General features: G+C 35.1%; 1 protein-coding gene across 1 annotated transcript in view; it reads right to left on the bottom strand.

Moving 5' to 3' along the window:
* The window catches only part of C5H14orf39 (chromosome 5 C14orf39 homolog), a 31,592-nt gene extending 6,916 nt beyond the window's left edge, over positions 1-24,676 (bottom strand). Inside the window, exons 1-12 of the mRNA XM_050898451.1 lie at positions 24,628-24,676; positions 24,240-24,296; positions 21,033-21,159; positions 15,506-15,595; positions 10,769-10,956; positions 10,241-10,283; positions 9,710-9,830; positions 8,401-8,495; positions 3,391-3,530; positions 2,849-2,928; positions 673-758; positions 515-579 (exon numbers count right to left, since the gene is read on the bottom strand). Coding sequence (XP_050754408.1) covers positions 515-579; positions 673-758; positions 2,849-2,928; positions 3,391-3,530; positions 8,401-8,495; positions 9,710-9,830; positions 10,241-10,283; positions 10,769-10,956; positions 15,506-15,595; positions 21,033-21,159; positions 24,240-24,296; positions 24,628-24,676 — 1,141 coding nt within the window. The remainder of the gene's footprint in view (positions 1-514; positions 580-672; positions 759-2,848; positions 2,929-3,390; positions 3,531-8,400; positions 8,496-9,709; positions 9,831-10,240; positions 10,284-10,768; positions 10,957-15,505; positions 15,596-21,032; positions 21,160-24,239; positions 24,297-24,627) is intronic.
* Between the last annotated feature and the right edge of the window lie 993 nt (positions 24,677-25,669).

Here is a 25,669-nt window from a genome sequence, read left to right as displayed (position 1 = left end):
GTGGGTTGCGATAAGAATGGTTTAATAACTAAAATAAAATGTAATACTAACTAATAATAATAAAAATATAATAATAATAGTAATGAAAAGGAATATAACGAAAAAAAACCACAAGAAAAGATAAGTGATGCACAATGCAATTGCTTGCCACCCGCTGACCGATGCCTGAGCAGCGATCTGCCCCTCCCGGCCAACTCCCCCCAGTTTATATACTAAGCATGACGTTCTATGGTATGGAATATCCATTTGGCTAGTTCCAGTCAGCTGTCCTGGCCATGCTCCTTCCCAGCTTCTTGCACACCTGCTTGCTGGCAGAGCATGGGAAACTGAAAAATCCTTAACTTAAGTGCTACTTAGCAATAACTAAAACATCAGCATGTTATCAACATTATTCTCACACTAAATCCAAAACACAGCACTGTAGCAGCTACTAAGAAGAAAATTAACTCTATCCCAGCAGAAACCAGGACAAGTAACAGCACAACTTATCAAAAAAATGACAGTGGTACTTTACCTATTACTGCATTTTCACTCTCAAACTGTTGATTGGAAGTCGTCTGCTTTGGAGGAATTACCAGTCTAAAAGACAAAAATTCCTGTTTGTCTAAATATGAATTATTTCTATAAACTTCACTCTCAAGAATGCAAACTACTTTATTAAAGAAAAGTTACCTGAATTGCATTTGGTTTTGTAAGCTCGCTATTGATCGCACTTGGGCAATTTGTGGGTTATTAGTCCCTGCGGTGTCAATAACCATCTAAAACATAGCAAAAAACTCAAATGAGGCAGCATATGAAATTGTCACTTCAACAATATCACTCTGATTTCTCCTTAGACTGTGGAAATCCCTTCTTTTAACCACTCTTTAGGGGTGAGGCAACATAAAAACTTTTTTGCCTATGTTTGCTTTACCTACATTTTAACAGCATGATACACAAAACCACTTCTATAATTTTTTATGAAGTCTCATTCACAGCACTGATAACTAGATGTGAACAACTAACTTTTCTGTCACACAGATAACATTACATAATTTACAAACTTTATCCAGGTTTTCTACTACTGCAGCCAGGTTGCTCCTGCTTGACAACACAGAAAGGGCTGGAGCCAGGCCTCTCTCCACCTCCAAAAGCCACAGTGAGTATGCACATCACTGAATGTCTCCTGTGTGGACTGAAAAACTGCAGAAAACATGGAAATACTCCCACCTCACAGATTTTCGTCAGTTCAGAAGCCCTAACTCTCATATGTAGCATGTATTTGTGCCTTAAGGACAGAACGGCACTAGGAATCTATGCCTCAGCATCACATAACACATTATTTCACAGGGAGCTGCTAGTTCTGGTTTGTTTTTAATTTGCAAAATGTATCAAATTAAATTCAATTTGGGGTGGGGGAAAAAAGGGCTGGTTATGCAGAATTTGTTTGCCACTCAACTCCTGTAGTTTACAGCACACTTTTTCTGAAGCATAGCAACCTTCTTTCTTCCAATCTTTTTCTTTTTCCTCAGACTCCATCTTCTTTTCCTTGTTGCTATCACCCTTTCTTAAAGTTCCCTTAACCTTGACTTACTGCTTCCCACTATTCTCTAGGTGCAATTCTAGGTCCCAGATTCCCATCCTCATCTCTGGATTACCCTGGCAACAGCCCTTCCATCATCCTCATCATGTCCAGCTCCCTCAGCCAGTCACAAATCAGAATTGCTTCAAATTTCTTCTGGTCTTGTTCCACTCAGTCTAGCCATTGCCCTTCATGTTGTCTTATCTTATGAAGGCTTCTTCTTCTACCACAGGCTCCACTCGAAACCATTTAGTGGTTCACTCACTTCATCCTGCAGTTCTCTTGAAATTCTTAAGAAAATCACAACTGGTTCTGTTAATTTTTTACTTGATGATTTTTGTTGTTCATTAAAATTTGGTTTTAAATACATCCAGTGAGATGTCCCTTATAAAGAAAGGTTTTGGTACAGAAACTTCCCCAAGCTTCTGCACAGTGAACACAGTTGCAAACTATTTCTCTCCTATGGCCTTACCTTATCTGAGTACTCCTTTTATACTTTAACAATCTATTGGTCCTATGAATGTTCTTGTACTTAATGAGATTTTATTAGTGGTTTTCATAACTGTGCAAGTTGTTCCTCCAACTTGTTCCTGGATTGGTTTATTGTGTTTTTATATTTAAGATGTTAAGCTGCAATACACTTCACCTTTTCAAAAAAGTGCTATAGGAACTATTTGTTTACGGGTGAGAGATGGAAAATGTAGTTGTGGACTCCTCAAGTGTACAAAGCAATGCTGCTCGTGGTTTTATTCCTCTCAGCCCAAATTTTTGTTGCTGGTTAAACCTCAGAACTGAGCTGTTAACAGTAGGTAGTCCTGTATAGCACCCTGCACATTTAGTCCTTTATGAAATCCTTCATTATGGAGTAGATGGTTGATGATTAATGAGTAATAGAAGATTGTGTTCCTCCTTTAGAATTCCAAAAATTTGCTACATACAGCCAAGTGAATCTACAAAGGTTATTCTAAATTTTAAAAACTATTATATAAAATTAATTGGATAGATGGTCCACCTCAAGTTTGGCATTAGAATGCTTACTATGACTACCAGTTGCACGTTCTAAGAACACACATATTTTCAGCTGAATTCGAAATGGCACCAAAGAAAGATTTTTATTATGATTACCAAGTAACAGCAGATTACCAAGATTAGCATCCTGGTTACAATGTTAACAAGTTTTATGTAAGATATAATAGCACTACATATATTTGAAGTGTTTTAAATTTAAACAACCACATAAAACAGATTATATAATCTCATGTTTTTACCAGTGGGAGAGCTGCATACCTGTGATGAATTTTCTGCAAGGCTGGAGGAACTGCTAGTGGCCACTGAAAGTTCCACAGGTTTTTCTTTTTCTTCTCTCCCTAAATTAACAAATATTACTTAATATTGTCAATAGAATTAAGTATCCAAAGCATGGCATGGTTAAACTGAACTTGGGAACAAAGCTTATAAATTTTCCTGTTAATAGAGAGCTAAAAGAAAATTATCACAAAATGTGAAAGTATCAATCAATTTACTGCAAATAATACCCAGTTAACATTTACTGTATTTATGCAAACAGTGCTAAAGGTATGTTTCAGATTTTTCTGACACTATGCATGAGGTGTACCTGTCATGTTACTTTATTCATTGCACAGATAAGAGAGAAATCAGACATAGAAGATTTTCAGAACATAAAGACAGGTAAGTACCCAACTTCCATTGAAAGCCTGGCTTCAACTATCACAGCAGGAGCAGTTCGCTATATTTGTTATCATGGTTTCCATTCATTTACACAAAAATAATCCAAAATCCTCACAGAAAGATCATTAAACATACTGCACCTGTTTCTGTTCGTTGCATTGAGAATCTAATACTCTGTACAGACTGGACTAATTTCCGAGGAATGCATGGGACATGTAATGGTTTATACAGTTGATGTTTCTCATTTAGCAAAGATGGATGTTCACTCTCTTCATATATCCTAAAAAAAATTAAATTAAAAAAAAATTTAAGTCAACAATTGCAAAAGAAAGGAAATTATAAAATACAACTGCTTCAAATAAGTGGAGTTTTCAAGGGAGATGCATGCTGCCAGGGAGGTTCTACCTCTTTCAGCCCCAGCAGCTGATAAAAATTGGAGTTTTCTTTAAATAATATCAGACAGAGAATATCACTGAAAGAAGAAGTCATAAAGTAGTCATAAGCCAATCATGAGAACATTGCTGACTTAAATTTTGTCAGTATCAAAGAAAAGTATTAGTAGTTTGGAGTTTACACTTCAATCAAAGTACTTCATTATTGTATTTCTGAAATCACATTTTCACATTTAAAAACACTTTTTCTCGCTCTGAGATTGTCTGGAATACTCACACTATACATACACAAAAGAGAAAACTGCAGCAAGTGTTTTCACTTGTGGGGTAATTATCTGTGTAGGGTAAATAGCCTTTTACAGTGTAGAAAGACAAAGGTTAGGAGAACAATGAAGGGTAAAGTGGCTATTTGGCACAGGAACATTTACCATTTTTTAAAATAATGAGTTCTATTTTATTTTCTCTCTGGCATTCCCGTTTAGCGCCTCTGTGCTTCTAGCTACAACATCTGGTTTATAGCTGACTAAACAATGCTATTCAGAACAGATGAAGAATTGAGTCAGTCTTTTTGTTCTTCTTGAAATTTGCCATAAATAAAAATAAGATAAAATGTAGGATGCACTTTATAAGGTAGTGTGGAGTAAAATTAGCAACACTACTAAAAAAATACCAAACTGGAAGCACTGGTTAAGATATATGGACCTAACAACACATTAAACTAATATACATGCACAACTGTGATCACATAAAACCATGAATGCACCTCAGTCAAATAACTCTGATGAAAAGGACTATCTTCACCTGTAAAGTTACATACACACCTAGTGCTGTGCTGGACTGAGATCTAACAAACTATATAAACTATATACCATCTAATACATCAATGAAAAAAATAGGAATAATAAAAGATTTTTAAAAATCTGTATTTCTTTCAGTTACAGTAATTATAGATATTACCTGTGTCAAGAATGTGTACTACAGGAAATAAGATGTGTATATGGCTGGTGTATCTTTAAATTCAGATGCAGAGAGTGCAAAAACAACGAGAAATAAAAACAGAGCTAAGCACATAATCCTGGCTAAAACTGGTTCACTTTGTTCAAAATGGCTTATTTGGCCACTTTACCACAGTCATCATTCAAAAATGAATTGAACAAGGCTGCTGCTGCTGAGGTCATGAGTTAGATTGCCATAAACCATTTTTTTTACAGAACTTAGGATGCCAAATTGTGTTTTTAAAAGTTCCTGGAGTCAGTTTCCATGTGCTTCTGTAGAGCCTAGCAGACAACTCTATATTTCTAAAAATTCACTCTCCACAAAATAAAGCATTCTTTTACAATGCATATCTATTCAGAAGAATGTATCAATGGCAGAGTTACAAACAGGACTCAGAAGCTCTTAAGATATATATTTTTTAAGTAACGAAACCCTCCAAAAGAGCCTGCGGTTAAACTTCATGCATATGCAATACACCTGCTCCCTTCCTTCCTCAAAAACACTATTGAAAAAAAACCCACGTGCATCTTCTCTGACATAATTAATAACCATTGAAAGAAAAATCAAACTGCATACTGAAGCTCAAAATAGTCCAAATTGCAGTAACAACATGAAAGATCATTTTTCTTCTTTCTCTACTTCATTGTTGGTAGACATCTGAGTAGATAAAAAATCTTTATCTTGATCCATACTGCAAAATAGATATTTTTTTTACTAAAGTGCAAAGAAAAAAATATTCTTAAGTCAAAATAAAATCCCATTTCCTTAGCAGTAGTTTCTTCTTTGTAGCAGAATGAAGCCCAAAGATTAATACGACTTTAACTTCACTATAGGAATCAAGTGTATTTGATTACATTTATGAAGAATCACACTTGCTACTGTGGTATTTACCAGGACTCTCTGCTGAAGCCATGTTCAGTATTCTAATCAGGCGCATGCCAGCAAGGCCTTTTGGAAGCAGGATTTTTAATAACTAGCTGCCATAATAACTAGTAACTAATAACTGCCTACAAGGTTGTGGTGAGCACAGGGTTGACTCTTCATATATGTTTACATTTAGAAGTCCAGAAACAGCTTTATAAGTATTTTTCCAAGAATTATATTACAAAGTTTTTTCTTTGATCAGTAAAAGCTCATCACTTGTAATGCAAACATACCAGAAGAACTGCAATAATCCGCCATGGAATATCCTTTAAAAGAAGTTTTAGCAAAAATCTCTCACTTGGAACGTAAGATATTTTAGGTATTCAGAGGTGGAATTAATACATAATCAAATTGCAAAAAAAAACCAACCCAGAATTACAGAATAATGGAATTAAAGCTTTCTCAAACATTTTATAAAAGCAGAGAGAATGAACATGATTTATGCCAAAGCACAGTTCAAGGTGTCAGCCCTTCGATTTAATAAATATAATCTCTAATTGAGAAATCAAGACCAGGGCTTCAAAAGAGTTGAGTCCTATTTGGTGACTGATGAGAACTCTTGATTCGGAAATTTTAACTATGATACTTGTCTGTGTAACTGGTGAACTATGAAAGCCCACTAATCAGAGAAAACAGCTCGTATGAGAAGAGGAATCTGTGTTTCGCAGTCAGCCTAATCAACGACTAGCTGGCCAGCAATAAGTGATTCAAACTAAAATGTTCCAAGCCTTTTAAAAGAACAGTTACCACTGCCGTCCTCCTGCCCAAAGGAGAACATATATATCAGCACCTATTAATTAACTTGCAAGTTGGTTTCTTGTCTTGTAGCCCTCTAAAGCATTTAAGGGGTATTAATTTGTACATTGTTCTGCTCCGTGCTTTCATTGCTCTGTTTAGTTCTTTCCCTTGATGCTGCTGGTTTCTCTTCATGCTGGTCTCCATCAGTTCATGGAGATTCACAGTACAACTCTTTTTTTTTCCTTCTTCTTCTTCTTTTGTGGCAGAAGATGAAGATATCTCCTTTTTCTTCACAAAGCTCTCTTTGCTCAGTAGTAACCTTGTAGTGACTGCAGAACAGCTCACAAGAGCCTACTGCCTTTGGTACCCATATTCTGCTGTTATATTTTTGTACATTGCCTTGAGTCCGCAAAGGTTTTAATTCATATGACTCATTATCTTAGCACATTTTCTGTTTGTGTTTTTTTCATAGTGTATAATCACAGATTTGTAATACACCTATTTTCAACATCAGTAGTTACTTAATCAGACACCTCTGTGCTTCCTAGTGAAGACTTTTTTTTTAATACACTAATGCCAAATAGGGATTTTTAAAAACAATTTTTATGCCATTTTCTACAAGCCTTTATGTTATGGATATCTTTGACATAAATAAGCTTTAAAATTTACTCTAGGAAAAACTTATCAATTAATAATCAGGTTATGGTCTGATACCATACACTATATCATGTAAATGCATACATGGAGGTTAAAAGGCAATGTGAGTTAGGATAGCGTAAAATGTTTACAACATCTTACAACCATGATGCAAAGCCATGGAATTATTGCTTCAGTAAGAGCAACAAAAAGATCTACTTGTATGCAATCAAGACACAACTTCAGGTGAAGGTACAAGCAGCACCTGAAGACTCCGTGACACAGAGGTAAATGTACAAATGGCAACGCACCCGATGAACTCCTTTCCATGAGGAGCCTGACTGAGTGCTCCTTACGCCTCCATGCGCAGAGCATAGATCTCTGCCTTTTATAATAGGTCTTTAATTGGCATTTTGCTTTCTGCAGACTGAACATACATGGGTTTCTTTGAAAATTCAAAGGGAGTGCTTCCTATCTTTTTTTTTTACCTAGTCTTAAAACTAAGTGGATTTCTTGCTTCCCTATGTTTCTGAGGTCTTGCCAATTACAAAAAGCTTACATAAGAAGGTAGAACGGGTGTAAAGGCTTAAACCACACAAAAATAGTCATCTGAATAATTCACAGGTCTGTAAGAAGATATTAAAGACCTAAAATACCCCTGTGGAAAGGATCTTAGGGATTATTAAAATGACACATTTCTATAGATACAGTCCACTAAATCCCTATTTAAAGCCCTAAAAAGCTTCTTTTTCAAGCACACCATAATGTAAAATCACTTGGACAAGGTCTTTTGGACATATTTTCAGTTTAAAACGGATTTTGGTCTAAAAGCATCAGCTCTAAGGGTGATGTTTCAACATTCACAAGGACTCTAGATAAGTGCAAGATAGTCCTGATGGTGATTTTCAGTCATTACAATTGAGCTCAAATTAAAGTGAGTCCCAGTTGTTGACTACTGACTAATTTACTAAGCCATTAATCCTGTCTATGAAAATTTCACTCATGCTTGTTTTTAAGAACTAAACTAAGAGTTAAATTTCTTCAGTAGTTCAGAGCTGAAGACAAATGACATGTGGAACCCTGACTCTTTTTTCCCAAATATGCATTTAGTAGAGTTAATGTATTTTATCTCTGACTGCACAGTCACTGTTGTTGTATTCAAAACTCGTAAAACTATTCACATAGATCTATCAGCAGTAGCTGTGAGGAGCAAAGGTTTCTACAAAATACTTTTGAATAGTATGTTTCCAGATACATTTAGCTTCCAAGAATCAATATTTGCCACCATCTTAACCCCAAGAAATATAAAACTTCTAAAATTATGTAATTAAACCACATGACCAGGGTTAGAGAAGCTTGCTAGTCATCATTTAGCAACAATTTGTGTTTTGTGTCAGTCTTTGTGTAAATGCTGATATAGTACTCTGGATGAAAGCAAGGGAAAGAAATAATTTTTAAGTGTACCTTTCTTTAAACTCCTTTGGCTTCTCTAGACTTTTCTGATTCTTTCCTTCAATCGTTTTGGAATTATTTTGATCTTCTGTAGTCTCTTCAAATGTCTTAAAGGATAAAGAACAAATAAAAATCAAAAAAACTTGAAAAATTATAGCTATGTGCTGCAAATGTTTTCTAAACCTGATGAATTAGTCCACAGTAGAAGAGTTTTTGTAGCCAAGATGGTCTGAAGAAATAAGCAGAACAAGGTTAAAGAGAGGCAGTATTTTTTGTTGGACCAACTGTAACAACTGGAATAAACACATAAGTTTTTGAGCACAGATTCTACATATTTATTCAGAACAAGGAGCTCCTCACATGGTCTCCTTCATAATTATAAATAAATTCACCATGTCCCTTCTTACTGTATGTTCATACAGCATATACCACATCAGGAACTTTATAACTATGAGTGTCAAACAGTATCACAAAATATAAATAGAAAACACCACCTGTGCACAATATGCTTCTATCAGCATAACACTGGCTGAAGCAGACACGGCTGACACAGCAGTAAATGGAGTCCTTGATCATCTGGACCGGAGAGGTAAAAGTGTCCTGATGCAATACTATAAAAACTTACCAAACTCTTTACAAGGTTGGCCTACTGGGCTACGCAGGCTTAGGAGAGACCTTTTACCACCTAGCAGAGGAGTGGGTCAAAATGCTGTCCTGACAAAGTCCTTTTTTTGGAAGACCATCCCTTTGGAATCAGTGCTTCTTCTAGTCAGTGGAGCTATCTTGATCTCCTGTCTAAAACCAGCCAGTTTTACCTCTGAGTATTATCTACCCACACATTTGGGGGGGGAAGGAGGCAGAATTTACATGATTCTTATTGTAAAGCATATTTAGTTAAACGCATTCATATTAACAAAACCTTAAAAACCAGTAGGGCCTGTGAAAGCTGTATACTCAAGCCCTGGGACTCACTAAGCCCTGGGACTCACTAAGGAATGGCCCTGCTATATTTTGAAGTGTATTCTCTGGCCCTCTTGAGCTAGCACGAAAGTCACCATGACATAGTACCTTGACGGAAATTATGGTGTAAACTGAGGTCAATAGAAAGTAAGCTTTAAGAGCCTTTACATTCATGGACCTCTCTTCTCTAAGAAAACCTATGTGATGCTATAGAAATGTAATTACTAATACTGGAATCATCCTGTTGATCTGTGTGCTTGAAAAGACACTACTATTTTTATGTTTCAGAAAATATAATGGTGGTATATATAACTACATACATAAGAAGTATTTATATAAAATAAAATTAAAATACAGTTACCTTTTTTAAATAATTAATTTTCATTTCTAATTCCTCTGCTTCTTTTTGTAGTTCAGTGGATTCTTGCGTAGCAACTGCAGCAAGCTTTAACATTTCCTGTGTTTTTTGCCTCGAAGAAGCACTTTCATGTTATGGAATATAGATTGCAACATTACTTTTTTCAAGCAAGGGATACTATCAGATCCCTGACCCCTCTATGGCATAAGCGCAAATGCTAGAGGTGCAGAAAGCTCTGACAAATCTACATTTCCTAAACAAATCTTCAAACTTCAATTAGGCTTCTCCTCCTTAATCAAGAATTTTTACAGATATGTCATTAAGTGAAATTTTCTTTTCTTTCCTCAAAATGCTCCCATAAATTTCAACTGAAGAGTATTATTTGACCTTCAATTTTCTTACAGAGAAATGCTAATGCTGCCACTCTAAACATAAATATATAAATGATGACTATACTTTCTAATAGAAAGTTGTGAAAGGTAAATATAAACTTTCTTTTCTGTCACCTACATAAACACTACAAATCAAGGATACATCTGTAAAGCCCAATCATTTAGGGATTTAAAAGGAACAGGCTCTGCAGAAATAAAAATTAATTTCAGATCATTAATTCACAAATCTAATTTTCTTTAGAAATACAAGAGAAATTAATAGGTCCGGAGCACTTATCTTTACTTAATATACATAACAGAAACAGCAGTATAACAGAGAGTAATGCCATTAAAAACAGCACTAAAAAACATATGAAAAATAAATTTAAAATTTTGAGAGGCTAGTTCTAAAGTAATTTTAGGACTTTTTTACCCCAAGAAGCCCAATGGCAAACCTCTCCCCATTACATTCATGGGTTGGAGGAAAGAATATTAGTATGTATACTCTAATTCTTGTTCAAAGTCTCCATTTGCTACAGATTTTTTTTCCTAAAAATGGTGTAACAAAAAGACCTTTTTATTAGCTTAAGAGAAACCGTGGAAAACTAATTAGAGGATTTCTGTACAGCACTTTTAATGTGCAGTGCACTACAAACAGGCTCTACTGTAAAAGCATTGATAATAGTAGTACCAAGAATATCCAAGCAAGCATCTTCTTTCAATTTATATTTTTCAGACTGTTTCAAAACTCTGTTTTGGATTTCTTCAAGTTCTTTCTTTTTTTTGTAATACTCCTGTGCAAGAGCGGTTTCGGCATATTTTTCCCGGTGTTGCTTCAAAATCTCTTTATACTGTGTTATGTAATCCTGATACATTTTCCTATAAAAATACATGTAATTTAATTTTTTTCACACAAAGCCATTGTTTATAAGAAAAAACCTATTAATTTACGGCATCGGCTCAATTAGACTTGCTGCTGCCCTGGAAAAAAGTTGGATTATATTTAATATACCACTATTCAGCTCTATTTTTTATCTTCCAGCTATTTTCAAGACTATGCTGTATGTAACAAAGAATACACTCATGATGTACAAAACAGTCAAACCTCATTGTTCTGAAAGGAATGTAGACCATACCATATTCAAAGGCAGCCTGGCAGATAACAAATGTTTTTTCCCTGTGTAATTATCACGAAACTCACAGCAGGCCAAATTCTCTGTTTGTGTATATTGGCACAACTCCACCGGTTTCGGTGGAGCTGTATCAAACTTACAGTAAAAGAGAATTGGCCTCGCATCCCATATTTAGAGCAGCCTGATGCATCACTGGACTAAGAGCTGCCACCAAGGAGATGCTGAGTAATCTGTATCTGACTCAGGGAAGCCTTAAACACACACATTAGTCACACTAAAACAATAGAACTATTCATGCTTAAGGTTAAGCAAACACTTAAATGTTTAACCGGCAAAGAGCCAGAATGCTCAGCTTCTTGTAGGACTGCCCTCTAAATTACTGTTACACTAATATAATTTCACTGACATCATGTGAGTACATAGCTACAAATTATTAAGGTAGGTATCCTCAGTTAATGTTCATGACATTTTTAAAACTCTAAATTGGCTTTTGAAAAAATTGTACTATAAAACCAAACAAATACCATAACAAGTAATAGGATGTAACTCATCACAGAAAGCTGAAAATTGATCAATATTATGTTTGGAAAGAAGAGAAGGAGAAGTGCTGTTGCACAGAACAGCCATCCTCTTGTGTTAAATCAATGACAGTGACTACATTGGGAAAGACTTTTTTTTTTTTCAGGTTTTCTCACTCAGGCAAGGAATTTGGAGGATAAATTGCTAATGACAGATCAAATATTCAACTATCGCATTGGGATGAGTCTTCTATTACACTAATAATGCTGCTAGGCATAACTTTTATTACAGGTAATTTCCAGTACAAAAGTAGTATCTCTTGGGAAAGCTGAATAACTAACAATGCAATCAAGGAACTGTTTCTGGTTCTTAATGTCACACACAGGTAATCTAAGTATAGACCTGCAGGAAGTCTGTATTTCCAACATAGACCAGATTTAACTATTAATAGTTTTTAAAATGATGAATCATAACAACCAGTGCCCAGTAACTATATTTCTCTCTGCATTTGAAAGCAAAAGCTTAATAACTGCTTAAAATGAAATTAAAAGATGTCATTTTTTTCAAATGTTGATATTCTGTGCTCCTTATTCCCAAAAAAAAGATAAATTTAGGCATATGCAAAATACGTACTAAGAGTTTGATGGTGAGCATTTATGCAGATGGCATATGTTTATAAAGAGATATCACAGCTACAGACATCCAGCATGTACCATTAACGCAGACTAGTCATTTAACTGAGAAAGAAATATTACACAAAGTTGCTTGATATTAGAATATGCCAATATAAAATCACAGAAGGTGAAGGAAATGTCATCATCTAGGAAAAGGTTATGTGAACAATAGAGAGAGGTAAATTTAAAAATATTAATTCATTAGTACACCTGTAGATTAGCCAGAAATTCCTTTATGAAACAAATTATGGTGCATAATAGCAACTAAAGCCAGAGACCCACCTGTTTGCCTGCACCATGAATAAAGCCTACATTAAGGAACGACTCTCACTGCTTGCAAAGCATACAGTATTCCTCTTTAAAGAACACGTTTTATCTCAAACTGCTATTAATCATTTAAATGCAGCATGACTGAAAGGCAGACACTCCTGGCTGCCCGCTGGCTAGCCCAGGCAATGGAAGAGAGAAAAATTTGTGTCGAAATTCAATAGTAGAATCTTCTGGTCTTACAAAAGGAAAACAAAATTCACAGGGGGAAAAAAGTGAGAAAGCTCTTAATTTTCAAATAAAACTACACTCCAGGCACTAGTTGCTGTTAAATTGACTGAAGTTCAATACACCTGTTTAGGGGAAAGAAGTTATAGATCAACACTGTGAAACCAAGGAATTGACACTTCCCAAACTTCATGTAGAAAATTACATTAATAGATTTGTTTTTCTACACAGGTGGTCTCAGGAATCTAATTTTCTTGATTTACTGAATATTTGTGTATACTGTACAAAATTTCCCAGGTATGAAAGATGGAAAATATTCAGTTCTATTTAATTTAATAGATGCTACAAACAATAAGTGAGCAACAAAGAAATTTGCTGATATATAATTAAGAATGCATTACAAATAAATTTAAAAAATATAAATAAGTAAAATAATTTGTTGTAACAGGTGCATTTCAAGCTTCTGAAAATAATCCTCAAACTTTATATTCCTTTCCTAAAATGTATTTTCCACAGATTAATATTTATGGCCCTATATAATATAGTATAGTAGTCTTGAGAAATTGTCACTATTTTTAGTATTTTTCCTCAGTAATTCACATCCTCCAGTTCATGCAGTTAAACATAGGCTATTTAGAATTCAGCACTGTTCATGTTAAAGCCATTAGAAAAAGTTTTAATCTAATGACAATGGGAAAAGGACAGCACTCACAAAACCTCTGAACATTATGTGGATAGCTATTTATTCCTCTTTCCTTCTTTGTATCACTTATTTTCAGGAGGAACTACCAGTTCACATAAGCGTTTTTATATGTTCTTAAATGAATAATAACAAAAAAATGTGGAACTTTTTTAAAACCTCCATAATAAGTGCCTAATTAAATGCAAACTGATCTGCCCATCTTGTTTTAAAACATCTTCCTATCTAAAGCAGTATGTCCTCAGTGCCCCCAAATGCCTGGCTAAAAAGCACATTCAGCGCATAAAGTTCTAAATGTACTTATTTTTCTTCCTAATTTAAATATTTAGAATTTGCTGAAGGTACATCTTGCTGATTTGAATATATCATCAAATGCTCTGGTACAGAGGGACTATATTTGAGAGACCACTTTTGTAAAATACATTAATTAAATTTATTGTATGATTTATAGTCATGATGTCTTATAATTAAGCTCAGGAAAACAGATCAAACACTTTTATGTTGGAACTGAAACTAGTTATCTAAAGAAGCAATTTAAAAGTAATGCTTCTTTGGCTTGTCAGCTCAAATTAGTGAAAGCCAAAATGGCTTAATCATATACTCATAGAAAGCCAATTTAGCCTTATTTTTCACCAAATATAGAGCTCTGAACAGGAAGAAGACATATAAGCTACTGAGTTAATTAAAGGCTATCAGGCATGCAATTTCTGCTGTCTTGGACAACTGGCAAAAAGAACACTTACAAAAGAATCAAAGCCAACATTTTAAATTACCTAAAGTTACACCTCTAAATTATATTTAGATATCTAGATGGGTCTGCCATGACTTTTTCACCATAGGGCTAACCAACCTCATCCCCTTCACAAGCAGATCAGTAAAGGTGAGCAGCCTCTCTAAAATGAAGACCAATTTTACCTGAGTGTTAAATAGAACTTCAGAGGGTTAACTTGGCACACCGCATTTTGAACATTTCAGTGAAAATCTTCAGGGACTGTTCTCTATTCCACTGAATGTAGGCAGCTACATTGCACAACTAATCATTTCTTTAAAATGCAGAATCTAATTACTGAAGATGAAACAACTGAAATGCCTACTGAACAGAATTGAATTTGCAATCAATACTGACTAGCATCTTACTCACAACTGGTCTTAAAATGGTTTTAGACCAGGCTTTCCTGAGCCGCTCACCCTTTTTTTCAGGATCTAATATAGAATTTGTATGCTTTGTGGTTATTTTGAAGAATATACAGCAGTATACAAAACCTTGATTTGTATATTCTAATGATCAGATGCAATTCATATGCACAAAAAAAGAAAAGCATAAAATTATCTAAATGCTTCTAGTTGTTATCTTACTTAGTCCATATATGAATTTAAATGCTTAGGCTCAATTAAATTATGCTTCTGAAAAAAACATAAAATCTGTGTATTTTAAAAAAAGTCTTCCCAAACCTGAATATTTGAAACTACTGAAATCACAGTATACATGAAGACATGTCATAATAATGGCAAAAAAATCATTCATAGACAGAATTTATGTATGCTCTTGTAAATATGGTCTGATATTTCATATTTCTGCCAAAGCTGAAACATTCATTGCTTTTATTTCTTGGGCTTTTCTTGAAATTGTAGGTGATTGAACAATGTTCTAAAAAATTATAAGAGTCATTTGGGAAGCAATTGAATTTGACCAAGACATATTTTACCCTATTCCGTTGGTAACTACAAAATAACATATGACCTCATAATAATATAAACTGAAAATTCTTTTAATTACTCAGTTACTTATATTATCCTGAAAAGTTTACAACAACTTTTTCACGCAGACTGCACTATCTTTGCTGATCAGTTTAAACAGGTCAATAAGTACTACTGCTAGAAATCTCATCTCACATGATCATAGATACCTCTCATTTTCTGTGGCTTCTTGTAAAGCTTCAAGTTCATTTTTCAAATATTCTTCATGCTTGCTAAGAATTACATAGGTGGGCTTCCAGCTGTGGAGAAAGTAAAAAAAAAGGAAAGCATATAAGTGGCCTTTCCTAATAAAAAGCCATTCAGAAATTAAGACATCAAGTTACTTTAGCTAGCTTACTAGAACAAATAATTTACTTAATGTTTTGAAAGTAAAACATAAATGAGTTTAGTACAGAAAGCTTTTACATGCATACATTTATTTTCTTAAGATTTTAAAGCTGCAAATTCAAGAAAATATATATATAGGATTAACAAAGATTATAAAGCACTTTTTAAGGAATAAATAGAGTGAGCTTCACAAATTTTTGGAGCCTAATGCTAATCAATTAGGCATCTAAGTCCACATATTAGGTACTCAGAACAGCGCCATCAGTAAATCCTTTAGATATGTATGATCTTCTTGTTGGAGAAGCACACAGCTTCATTCTCATCGATATCACCAGCACCTATCTCATACCTAAATGCAAGCAGCAGTCACAAACTCAGAATTTCCTCCATTTGCTAAGCAAGTCCTGCTCAGAAAACAGCCAGAAAGAGATGCTGTCTTTCAGTGCAATAGTCCAGACACTGGGAGCACTGACCTAGCAGTTTGGAGTCACAGGTCCACATACCACCTCTTACTGACTACATTTGAACTCAGATTCAGAAAAACATGCCAGCTAATAGTTAATAATAAACTAATGGCAGACGAGAACTGAGCTTCAGTTGCCGTGAAGTTACATTCTTTTCCACCTCTAAGTCATCATCCACATATATTTTCATATTTCATGCAGTTGGTATGTGGCTATACAGTATGTCTACATTGTTAAATGCACCCATTCCAGAAACCGGTCTCCAGACAAGAGGTGCTGAGTGGCTCGTACCCAGCTCATAACTAGATTCCTCTAGAGCAAACTGATGGGTCCACATTCTGTAATGCTTAGCCTGGATCTCCTCTCATGTGTCTCCCCTACGGCCCTGAAACACAATTAATCCATTTTTTGTTGTTCTTCTCATTTCACAAGCCTCTTATAATGTAAGAGCTATGATGCAGCCCACCAAAGTGATTTTCTTACAGCAGGATGCTGTGGATTGTACTGAAAGCACAGAATCTTCAGGGAATACATGAAGGACTTACAACTAGTAAACTAATAGTACTTTCTCAACATCCAGGTATTAGAGATGCCTCTTCCTTGGATGTGGGAACTTTAGAAAAACATGCAGATGATAAACTTTCTGATTCAAGTGAAATTCAGATGTGGTCTTTAGGAGAGGCATATAATGGATCTTTAAAAAGAAGCATCCTGCCTGAAAAAAGATGGTGTAAGGAGCATGAGCCATCCAGGGCTGGGTGTCTCCTACCCTCCCAGCTGAGGTAACAGCTATCAGAAAAGACATTTTCACAGAAAGTTGTAACTGAACAAATGGCCAGGATGTTGCTCAGTTAAAGATGGTAAGAAACAAATTCAGAAACCTTTGGTGCATGGAGCCTCCAAACAGCAAGTAATACCTTAATAAGACTTAACAGACACCAAAGTGTTGTGAGGTGAAGGAAAGAACAGAAAAATTACTTAAGTCTACTGAGCTAAATAGGTTTATGTGCTACTGACAAGCACTCTGCTCGTTCAGAGAGAATAACCTCTAATGACAAGTTGTCAACAGGCAACTTCTGACATGCTGGGCTGAATCATCTGAACAGACTGGGCTAGAGTAGGACAGAGATCCTATTTCTGATGAAAAAAAATCATATGCTCCCTCCAAGGGCACCTTGTATAGAAAGAATTAGCTCATCCTCTCTCTAGTCAGGGCTTAAAGTGATCTATAAATTCAGCTTTTGTCCAGAATACAAGCTACCCTAAGGCAACACAAACACCTACAATGAAGTTTGTCTGAGTGGAACTATCTGTCTGTCCTAGGAGATGTACACACAAAACCCAATTTTAGGAACACATACATAGATACTATCAAAGCTAAACATTGAAGAAATAGAAGAAGGAAAAATCCATAAGGCCTGAAGAGACTAGGTGAATCTGGAACAGCAGAAATACAATTACATTTAAAGAGTTACATCAATGAGGAGGAGGGGAGAAATGGCAATACAGAACAAGGTTGCAATTGAACAAAGCAAATAATTCATTATGGGACAGGTGAGAGCAACTGAAGATGTATGGTTGTCCTGGTTTCAGCTGGGACTTTGCACTGCATATTCATGAGTAGGGTAAGTAAAGGTCATTTTTGGATCTGAGTATGCCCCATGGTTCAAAACCGGAGGGTCTGTAGCATGCAATCACACAAAGTATGTGCATTTGGATGATCACTCCAAAGGTGGAATAAAATAGAGGCTTCAGTAACAGCTAACAATGCAATTTCCACCAAGGAAATAAATAAAGAACAAAGACCTGACAATTTGCTGAACTGAAGTCCAATAACCTTGAACAAAATATAATGTACTCCAGGTGGTGAGACAACACAACATATAATCAACATTCAAAACAGCAATGAAGTTTGTCAACAAAAAAGCTGAATGAGAAATTGCAGCATCCATTCAGGAAATTTAGCACTATTGGCATAAATTGTTTGACACCACTGGTGATTAAAAAGGTAATTACAAAATGCTACTTCACCATATCTACTGCAAACTCAGCAGAAAGCTGAATTTTTAAAGGGTCAGGTTTTTAAAAAGTAGAAACCAAGATACTTATACACTTATATAAAAATGTACTGGCACACAAACACTGTGATCATCTTCTACTCAGAAAACTCCATGCCCTTCTTTGAAGGAAAAAAAAACAAGCTATGAAAAAGTCATAGAGCTTTTATTAATTAAAGTACAAACCATGTTGTGCGTTACATTTTGTGTTCACATCTATTCTGCGGACGTGCAAAAAACACATAGTACAAGAACACTGCTTTGTAAACACAACAAGGTATACAGGATTCAAGTAGCTCATCTACTAGTTTGCTAAATGCATCACTGTGTCACAGAGGTTCTTGGTAGCTATCATCCCATTTATTTGTCCCTCCCTTCATCAGCTAGGGTATAAAAAATCTTTACCCACACTAATCTGAAAGCAATAAAAATATCCTGTAGTTTAGCTAGCGGGACAAGACAACAATTTCTTTTCCAAATTAGCAACATTCTGAGGTCATCTGGCATTTTTTTTTTATTTCCATGAAATCTCACCATCCTTGAACCCAAATTTAAAAAATAGAAGAGAAACAATAAAATTGGAATAGGTTCCATCAGCAGTATTTCACCACTTCTTATTGTTCTGGGATCAACATTTCTAGTTTGAATCACTGAAGAAGATAAATATTAGAAAAATGTCATCACTTGTCTAAAAATATGTATTTCATTTTGGTCATTTTGTGCCTTCAGTTCTTTGTTATATAGACCAATATGGATTTCTTTATTGGATACAGTAGTATCCCAATACACCTGTCTTATATATCATATTTTCTGTACACTTGTTGAATACAAGAATTCTGTATTTTGTTCAAAGTCTTCAAACATGCTTCAACACTCTTGCCATGTCTAGTAATCCAGACAAAAAGTTGTTTCTTTGAGAACTCTATTGAACATTACTGGCAATTAGTCAACTATGAGGGTGACTGTGACTCCAAAACAACATTTGAATTTACAAAATCAACATTCGAATCATGTCCAGTATGTATGGAGTATCAACTAGAATAAATTTTAGAAGTTTAAGATGATTCTACTACATAAGTGCTCTAATTGTCTGATCTTATAGCTAGGGCTTGTTTATCGCAGTTTTCAGTATGTCGTTAAATGACATTTTCAATAATTTAAGACACAAAGTCTCTACTCTTCTGCAAGCATTGTCCTTCTATGAATACACGTATTCATTAATGAGTCACTTCTCATTTTCAGTCTCTTTACACTAATGCCATTAATTATCCTTTGTGGGACCTGAGCCAAAACCCATTGAATTCAATGATTAAAATTTAGATCAGATCCTTAGTTCTACCCTTAATTTTTTATTTCTTTATTTGCATCACTTAACAGTTTGTGATTTGCACATAGATTTGCAACTTCAAAAGATATCTAAGGAAGTATTGTGAATGGTTTCAGAAACTTACAAAAGTGTTCATTTTATACTGCATTGGAGGCAAGAATTTAATGTAAAGGAAAACTGGAATTTTCTTGTTAAGGTCAAATCTTTTCCTAACTCTTTTTAGGATAAAGCAGCAAATCAGTATGGTATGGCAATTGATTCAAACAGCTAGCCACTGTACCTACTTCATTCTCTAACGATTCCATTCTTTCTTCTGTTTTCAGATAGTTCAAAATAAACCTAGAAAGGACCCCAATGCTATCTTTACTTCTCTTTTTATTCTTAGAAACACCCACATTCTCCATTCACATCCTAAAAAAAAATTTCAAATCTATGTTATAAACATTTTTATTCAAGTACTTATCTTTAGGTATAGAATTGCAAGAAAACAAAATTGATAGAATTTGCTAACAAATCATCACTTCAACTGCCAAGGAACTAGACAGATTGTGGAGAGATGAACGCTGCAATGAAAAGACAGGATTATATCGTCTGGGCCAAACTCCCTGTACTGTCAAATACAGATTTACCTGTTTAGCTACCCTTGCAAACACCTGAGATTTCCATTTTTAAAAATGAGACATTCCATCTCAGTAAGAAAAAACGCCTTGTAGCCAGATCCTTGCTTGAGAAACTTCTACTTACTAAGATCCAAAGGTGATCTGCATTTAAAACATGCACTAATAATCTGATAGAAAAATTTCTGTGAAGAAAACTGTGAACTGCAGCCCATTGCATTCATCAAAACAGTATGCTTAGAAGAACAATTTTGCAGTCTGCAGTAAAAATTATACCAAAATCTGCTAGTAGAAGTACACACATATCTGTATGTAGAGGCAGTTATGACACATCTTAGGAGAGAATATGTATAGAACAAAAGGTAACGTGAAACATGTTGTGAACAAAGAATAGAAAGATGCTTCGATTTCAGGAAGCCAAATTCAGAATTAAACAAAGAACATAATGGAGCCTTATTGTCACTGATAGTTATTAACTTTTTTTAGTTAAAAAAAACTTTTTTTGAACAGTATTCTTAATAACGTTCAAATTTGACAGAACTCAGGTGCATCCAAATATAGAAAAATTATGTTTCTATTACCTTACTACTTGAATACTTTAGCATGCTGCAAAGACAGTACCTGTGATCTCTGAAAACTGTTGATTCTAATTAAAAACTAAAACAAACTTAAATGTAGTCTGTTTTTCTATAATTTCCTTTTTCAGGGGATGGGTAATACTGCAATTTTTGTACCTGATGATTTGCAGCTTGAAAAAAATAGGAGAATAGTAGAGTTTTAACATCACTCCTGTCAGAACACACACATACATGTTTTTACACTACTTCCTCACTGACTTTCTTAATGCCATCCATAACCCAAAGTTCAGGCTATATTATACTTACGCATTACAGTTCTCCTTACTACTCTCATTTTGCTTGTGCAAATCAGCAATTGCATCATTGCTGTTATTTATATTTTCCTGCAACCTAGCGATTTCATTCTTTTTTTCCGTGATTTTTACAGTATACACTGAAATTAAAAAAAAATAAAAAAGTAAGCATATGTATTTTGAACATATCCATGAAATAAAAAGTCTACATTCAGAATGATTAAGTATTTCTTTCAAAATACTTAATCTCAATAGTGCCAGATGAGTGGACAGCCTGCAATTAAGCAAAGCAACAACAAAGTGAGTAAAAACTTAGGGAATTTCAGCTGTGTGGCAAGTACCTTAATTATCATCTAATATTGTGAGATTGACTTTGGAAGAAAAAAATTATTTGTGCTGTTTCTGCATCCCAGTCTATATAAAACTGAAGTAACTATTAGTGGTAGAAAGCAAAGCACTCAACAGTTAGAGCTGACCCTTCTTTTTTTTGCAGTCCACAGTGTCTGCAGATACTAGAAGCAGTATACAGGGAAACCAGAGTGTAAGGCACTTTGCCCTCGGTAATGCTTGCAACTGGGGAGACTGATTGAAGTACAAAAGTTGCTTGAGATAAAGGTCTCTTTCAAACATTTGTTTTCTTTTACAGAAGTCCAGAAACACAAATGTTTTGAATGGGAAAGCTGGCTACAAGAAGGGAAAAATAAAAACATCACTAAAGGCATATAAGTAAATTATCACTAGAAACAGAAACAGAGAAATTAAAATAAAAAGGGAACTTACTCAAGGTGGGAATGTGTAATGTATGATAAATTAATATAGGAGACAGAGGTTAATTAATGAAAAAAATACATTATAACGACAAATCCTCAAGCACTACGATATTGGCAGAGATTCTTAAGGCAGATTCTTAATTCGGCCTTTTCTAACAGCAGACAGCTGATAACATTTTCCGAATGAGTGGTTAGTAGAGAATCCATATCGATGAACATGATCAGTGTTCTCTTTCACCAGTAAAAGCTGTGAGAGCTATCATGCATGCTCATGTTGCAACACAATGAGCACAACTAGGTGCACATTTTTTTTCTCTGTGCTGTTTCTTTCTTATTTTTTCATACAAGGTTTCAGATTTATTAGTGCCAAATCATCCCTTGCCATCACTGCTTCCCTGATGTGCTATATGCCAAAGTTGGTGGCCCTAAACAGAAGTCAATCACAGACATCCTGCCCTTCTCATCTACTTAACCGGGAAGGGCATCTTAGTTATGCGAGATGTGTCTTGTGTTGTTTGAATTACTGCTCTAGACCTTCAGGTCATCCTGAAGTTTGGGCCTGGTTTTGCAGTATTTGTTATATATTCACTTTCAATGGCAGCTGCATTTATACCAGAGAAACATCAGACAGTGAAAAGCAAAAGATTCTCAATGTATTTTAATATCTTGAGTTATCCTGAATATCTTCAGTATCTTAGTATTTTCAATATCTTAAATCAGTAACTTGCCTTTACTTAGCATGAAGCATAACTATTGGACAACTGATTTATGCTTCATTTCTGTAAAAAAACAGGTGTATTTGGAAGTATCCTGCAGATGACATTTTGAGATTTACCAAGGTATAACGTAACTGTATTAACAAAATATCTGTTACATAAGTAAAGCTATACACTTAACATTTCATGTAGTATTTTTGCTAGATGAGCACTTCGGTGACAAGTGTGAGTTGTTCTATTCACCCTTTGCTTTCGCAAGGACCTTGTGGATGAGATCCATCTCACCCAACTTTACAATGCAGGCACCTGCTTCAGAACTAGACACCCATGGCTACAGCTACACTCAGCGGAGACAAGCGGACATTTTTTAAAGCTGACTTTATCTAACCTACTTTAAACTCTTTCTTCAGGATAAGACAAATCACACCCTAAAAGTGCCTATTTCCCTCCACTTGTTATAAAGGGACTCTAGCCAAAAAGCCTGATGAATCTCACACTAAAAGTCCAAGGCTGAATGCTACAACTGTTCCTCTGCCAAGTAATACTCACACAAAGACAAAATTAAATCAGTGGAACTACTTCTGAGTAAGTTTTTGAAAGATTTAACCCAAACTTTTAAAAGTTTGAGTGTTGGTTGTGAGTTCACACATATTTAGGTATCTCTGAACTGAACACGCAAATAGCTATGCCATGTTACTACACAGCCTTTGGATTTTCCCTAAAAGCATGCTTATTTACCATAAGCTTGCATAAATGTTAAGAAAAACCTCGACTCTAAGGTTCAATTATGTGACTGAAGAGTTAAAACAGAATTCTAGGTGTACCAGATTTAGTGTTACAGATGTTTTAATGTTTAAGATGTTTCAATTTAATATTGATAATCTTCTTAATGAGTAAGTACTTGCTTGGACGTATCAGTCAAGATTATTAGAAATGTTGCCATCAAGAGGAACACCAATTAGACCAGAATTCTGTCTTGTTCTTTTTCCTGAAGGTTATGAGCTTCACTATTTACCTATGAAGTACAAGTGATGAGCACAGATGTCCTCAGATTGTCTAAAGAATAGTTTACCACAACTATTCTCCTGAGTGAGTGATTCCACATAGTAGCATGGTAAAAAAAAAAAATCAGTCCAGACTTAAGTCCATAATATTATGCTGCCTGTAAGTCCTGGGGTAAAAGAATTTGACGTAGAGCAAGACTTTCTCATTGGGTTTACTGTTTTGAATTTCAAATAAAATTACCAGCTGCTTGATTGCAAAAGAGAAGAACCAGGCTTGAGTAGGTAGTAGCAACTGAGAGAACTTTCATTATTTTAAGAAAACAGAAAGGAGAAGAAGCAGCGAGGCAGAGGTCCAAATCTGGAAAGAACAAAAAACATGAAGAAAGAAAGGGAGGCAAGTGGCAGATGTATTGAGCAAGCACAGCTGAATCAAAGAACTGCCAGTGACTGTGAGGAGCTACAGAGTAAGAGCAGGAAATGGCGCAGCATGAAACTGGCTGTCCATGAGACAGCTGAACAGCATTAGCTAAAAGTCGCAAGCAAAAGCAAAGTCTGCTAGGGAGAATGAGCAAGTATTGATGGCAAAAGATGAGGTAGGGTGAGGGCAGGACATGGGACAGCTTTCATTATTAGGCTTGCTTCCGTCCCTGAAACAGAACATGTACCAGGACTAATGAAACAAAAGCCGTGTGTTCAATGTCTAATAAAATTATAATTTATCACTACTCACAATTTATCTGTTGAATCACATGTTCCTTAGCATAAGAAGTTTGTTCTAGCTGGAAAACTAAGAAGAAAATAAACACTTTTTCATATATATACACACACACACACATATATATGAGTTGTGCTGTGAAACAAATGTATGTTGTGCAGCATTAATTGCACAAACACTGATTATCAAAGAATTTAACAAAATATCTAAATAGCAATTTTACTATTAAATAGCTGTTAGTACCCCTTTCCATAACCTCACAGCTAACAAAACATTATGAAGGCAAACATCAAAACCTTAATATTATAAATTTCTTTGAAGTTAATATAACTGTTTAAAGCAGAAAACATCACTATATGGACTGCATTAGTTATTATTAATTAAAAAAGATGTAATGACCTACCAAACTCGAGCAGAAGTTTGTTTAAGTTGCTTAAAAGCCTGTCACTCATTGTGTAAACTACGAAAGAAAAATGCAATTCAAGGATTTGCACAGTCAAAAGCTTTATTGACACAATAAACAAGTCAAAATTGCACAACAATACCATATATTTTAAGATTAAAGGGAGAAAAAAAGTTTTAACTGCATTTGAATTAGTATCTAAACCACTTTAGTGGAACCAAATTTCTCACTGATAGTGGTAACAGACTCACTGAAAGTCTAAACCACAGTTAGGAAAAAAGGGGGTATATCATTTAGGTAAAGCTTTGTTCCTGGAGCAGTTCTATCTTTGAGAGGCTTACTGTTCTTAGAAGGCATGAAGAATGCAAGAAAAGATGCTTGTGTACAAAATGTGTAGCCTCTACTCCAGCTGGTTTAGTAAGCCTATCGACTGCAATGCTGGTAATGGAAAAGCTACTTATCCATTCTGTGCACTCCTCCCGTAGTAATTGCAAAGTACCTTTGAATCAGAACGTATATGCATAAGTGTGATTAAAGACAGAACTCATACACAATGGAAAGCAGATTATTACAAATTCATCCTTCTGTTTGTATAGTGCTGCTATGTGCAGAAATTCAGTTATGGGTTTTTAAACAGTTTGGGAGTCATGTAGTCTTCTAAAAAGGATGCTATCACCATTTTATCAGAACGTACTGAATACGGCTAGTTAGCTCAGATACACTTAACATTAAGCAAAGTTATCTGATACTTAACTGTCCCACAACGGCTTCCCCATGCCTTTAGTACTGTGTAAGAAGTAAAGCCACAACAAATTGGTGATGAGGATGAGATCCTAATCCAGGATAAAGTGGAATAGAAAACAACTGCAGAATTTATCTAAAGTGGCATTAAGGCTACATACTGTAGCACTGAGACTGTGGAAACGGGAGGGGGTGGGGGGAGCATTTAAAATGCTGGATGTTTGACAGAAATGAATTTGCCTAATAGTTAAGTGAGGATCAGAACACCTAATCCAAGTGACTGGATTAGTATAGGCTGTGA

Source organism: Gymnogyps californianus, chromosome 5 (assembly GCF_018139145.2).
Source record: "Gymnogyps californianus isolate 813 chromosome 5, ASM1813914v2, whole genome shotgun sequence".
NCBI classification, from domain to species: Eukaryota; Metazoa; Chordata; class Aves; order Accipitriformes; family Cathartidae; genus Gymnogyps; species Gymnogyps californianus.
Note: the sequence above shows the minus strand (reverse complement) of the source record. Positions and strands in the feature narration are given on the sequence as shown.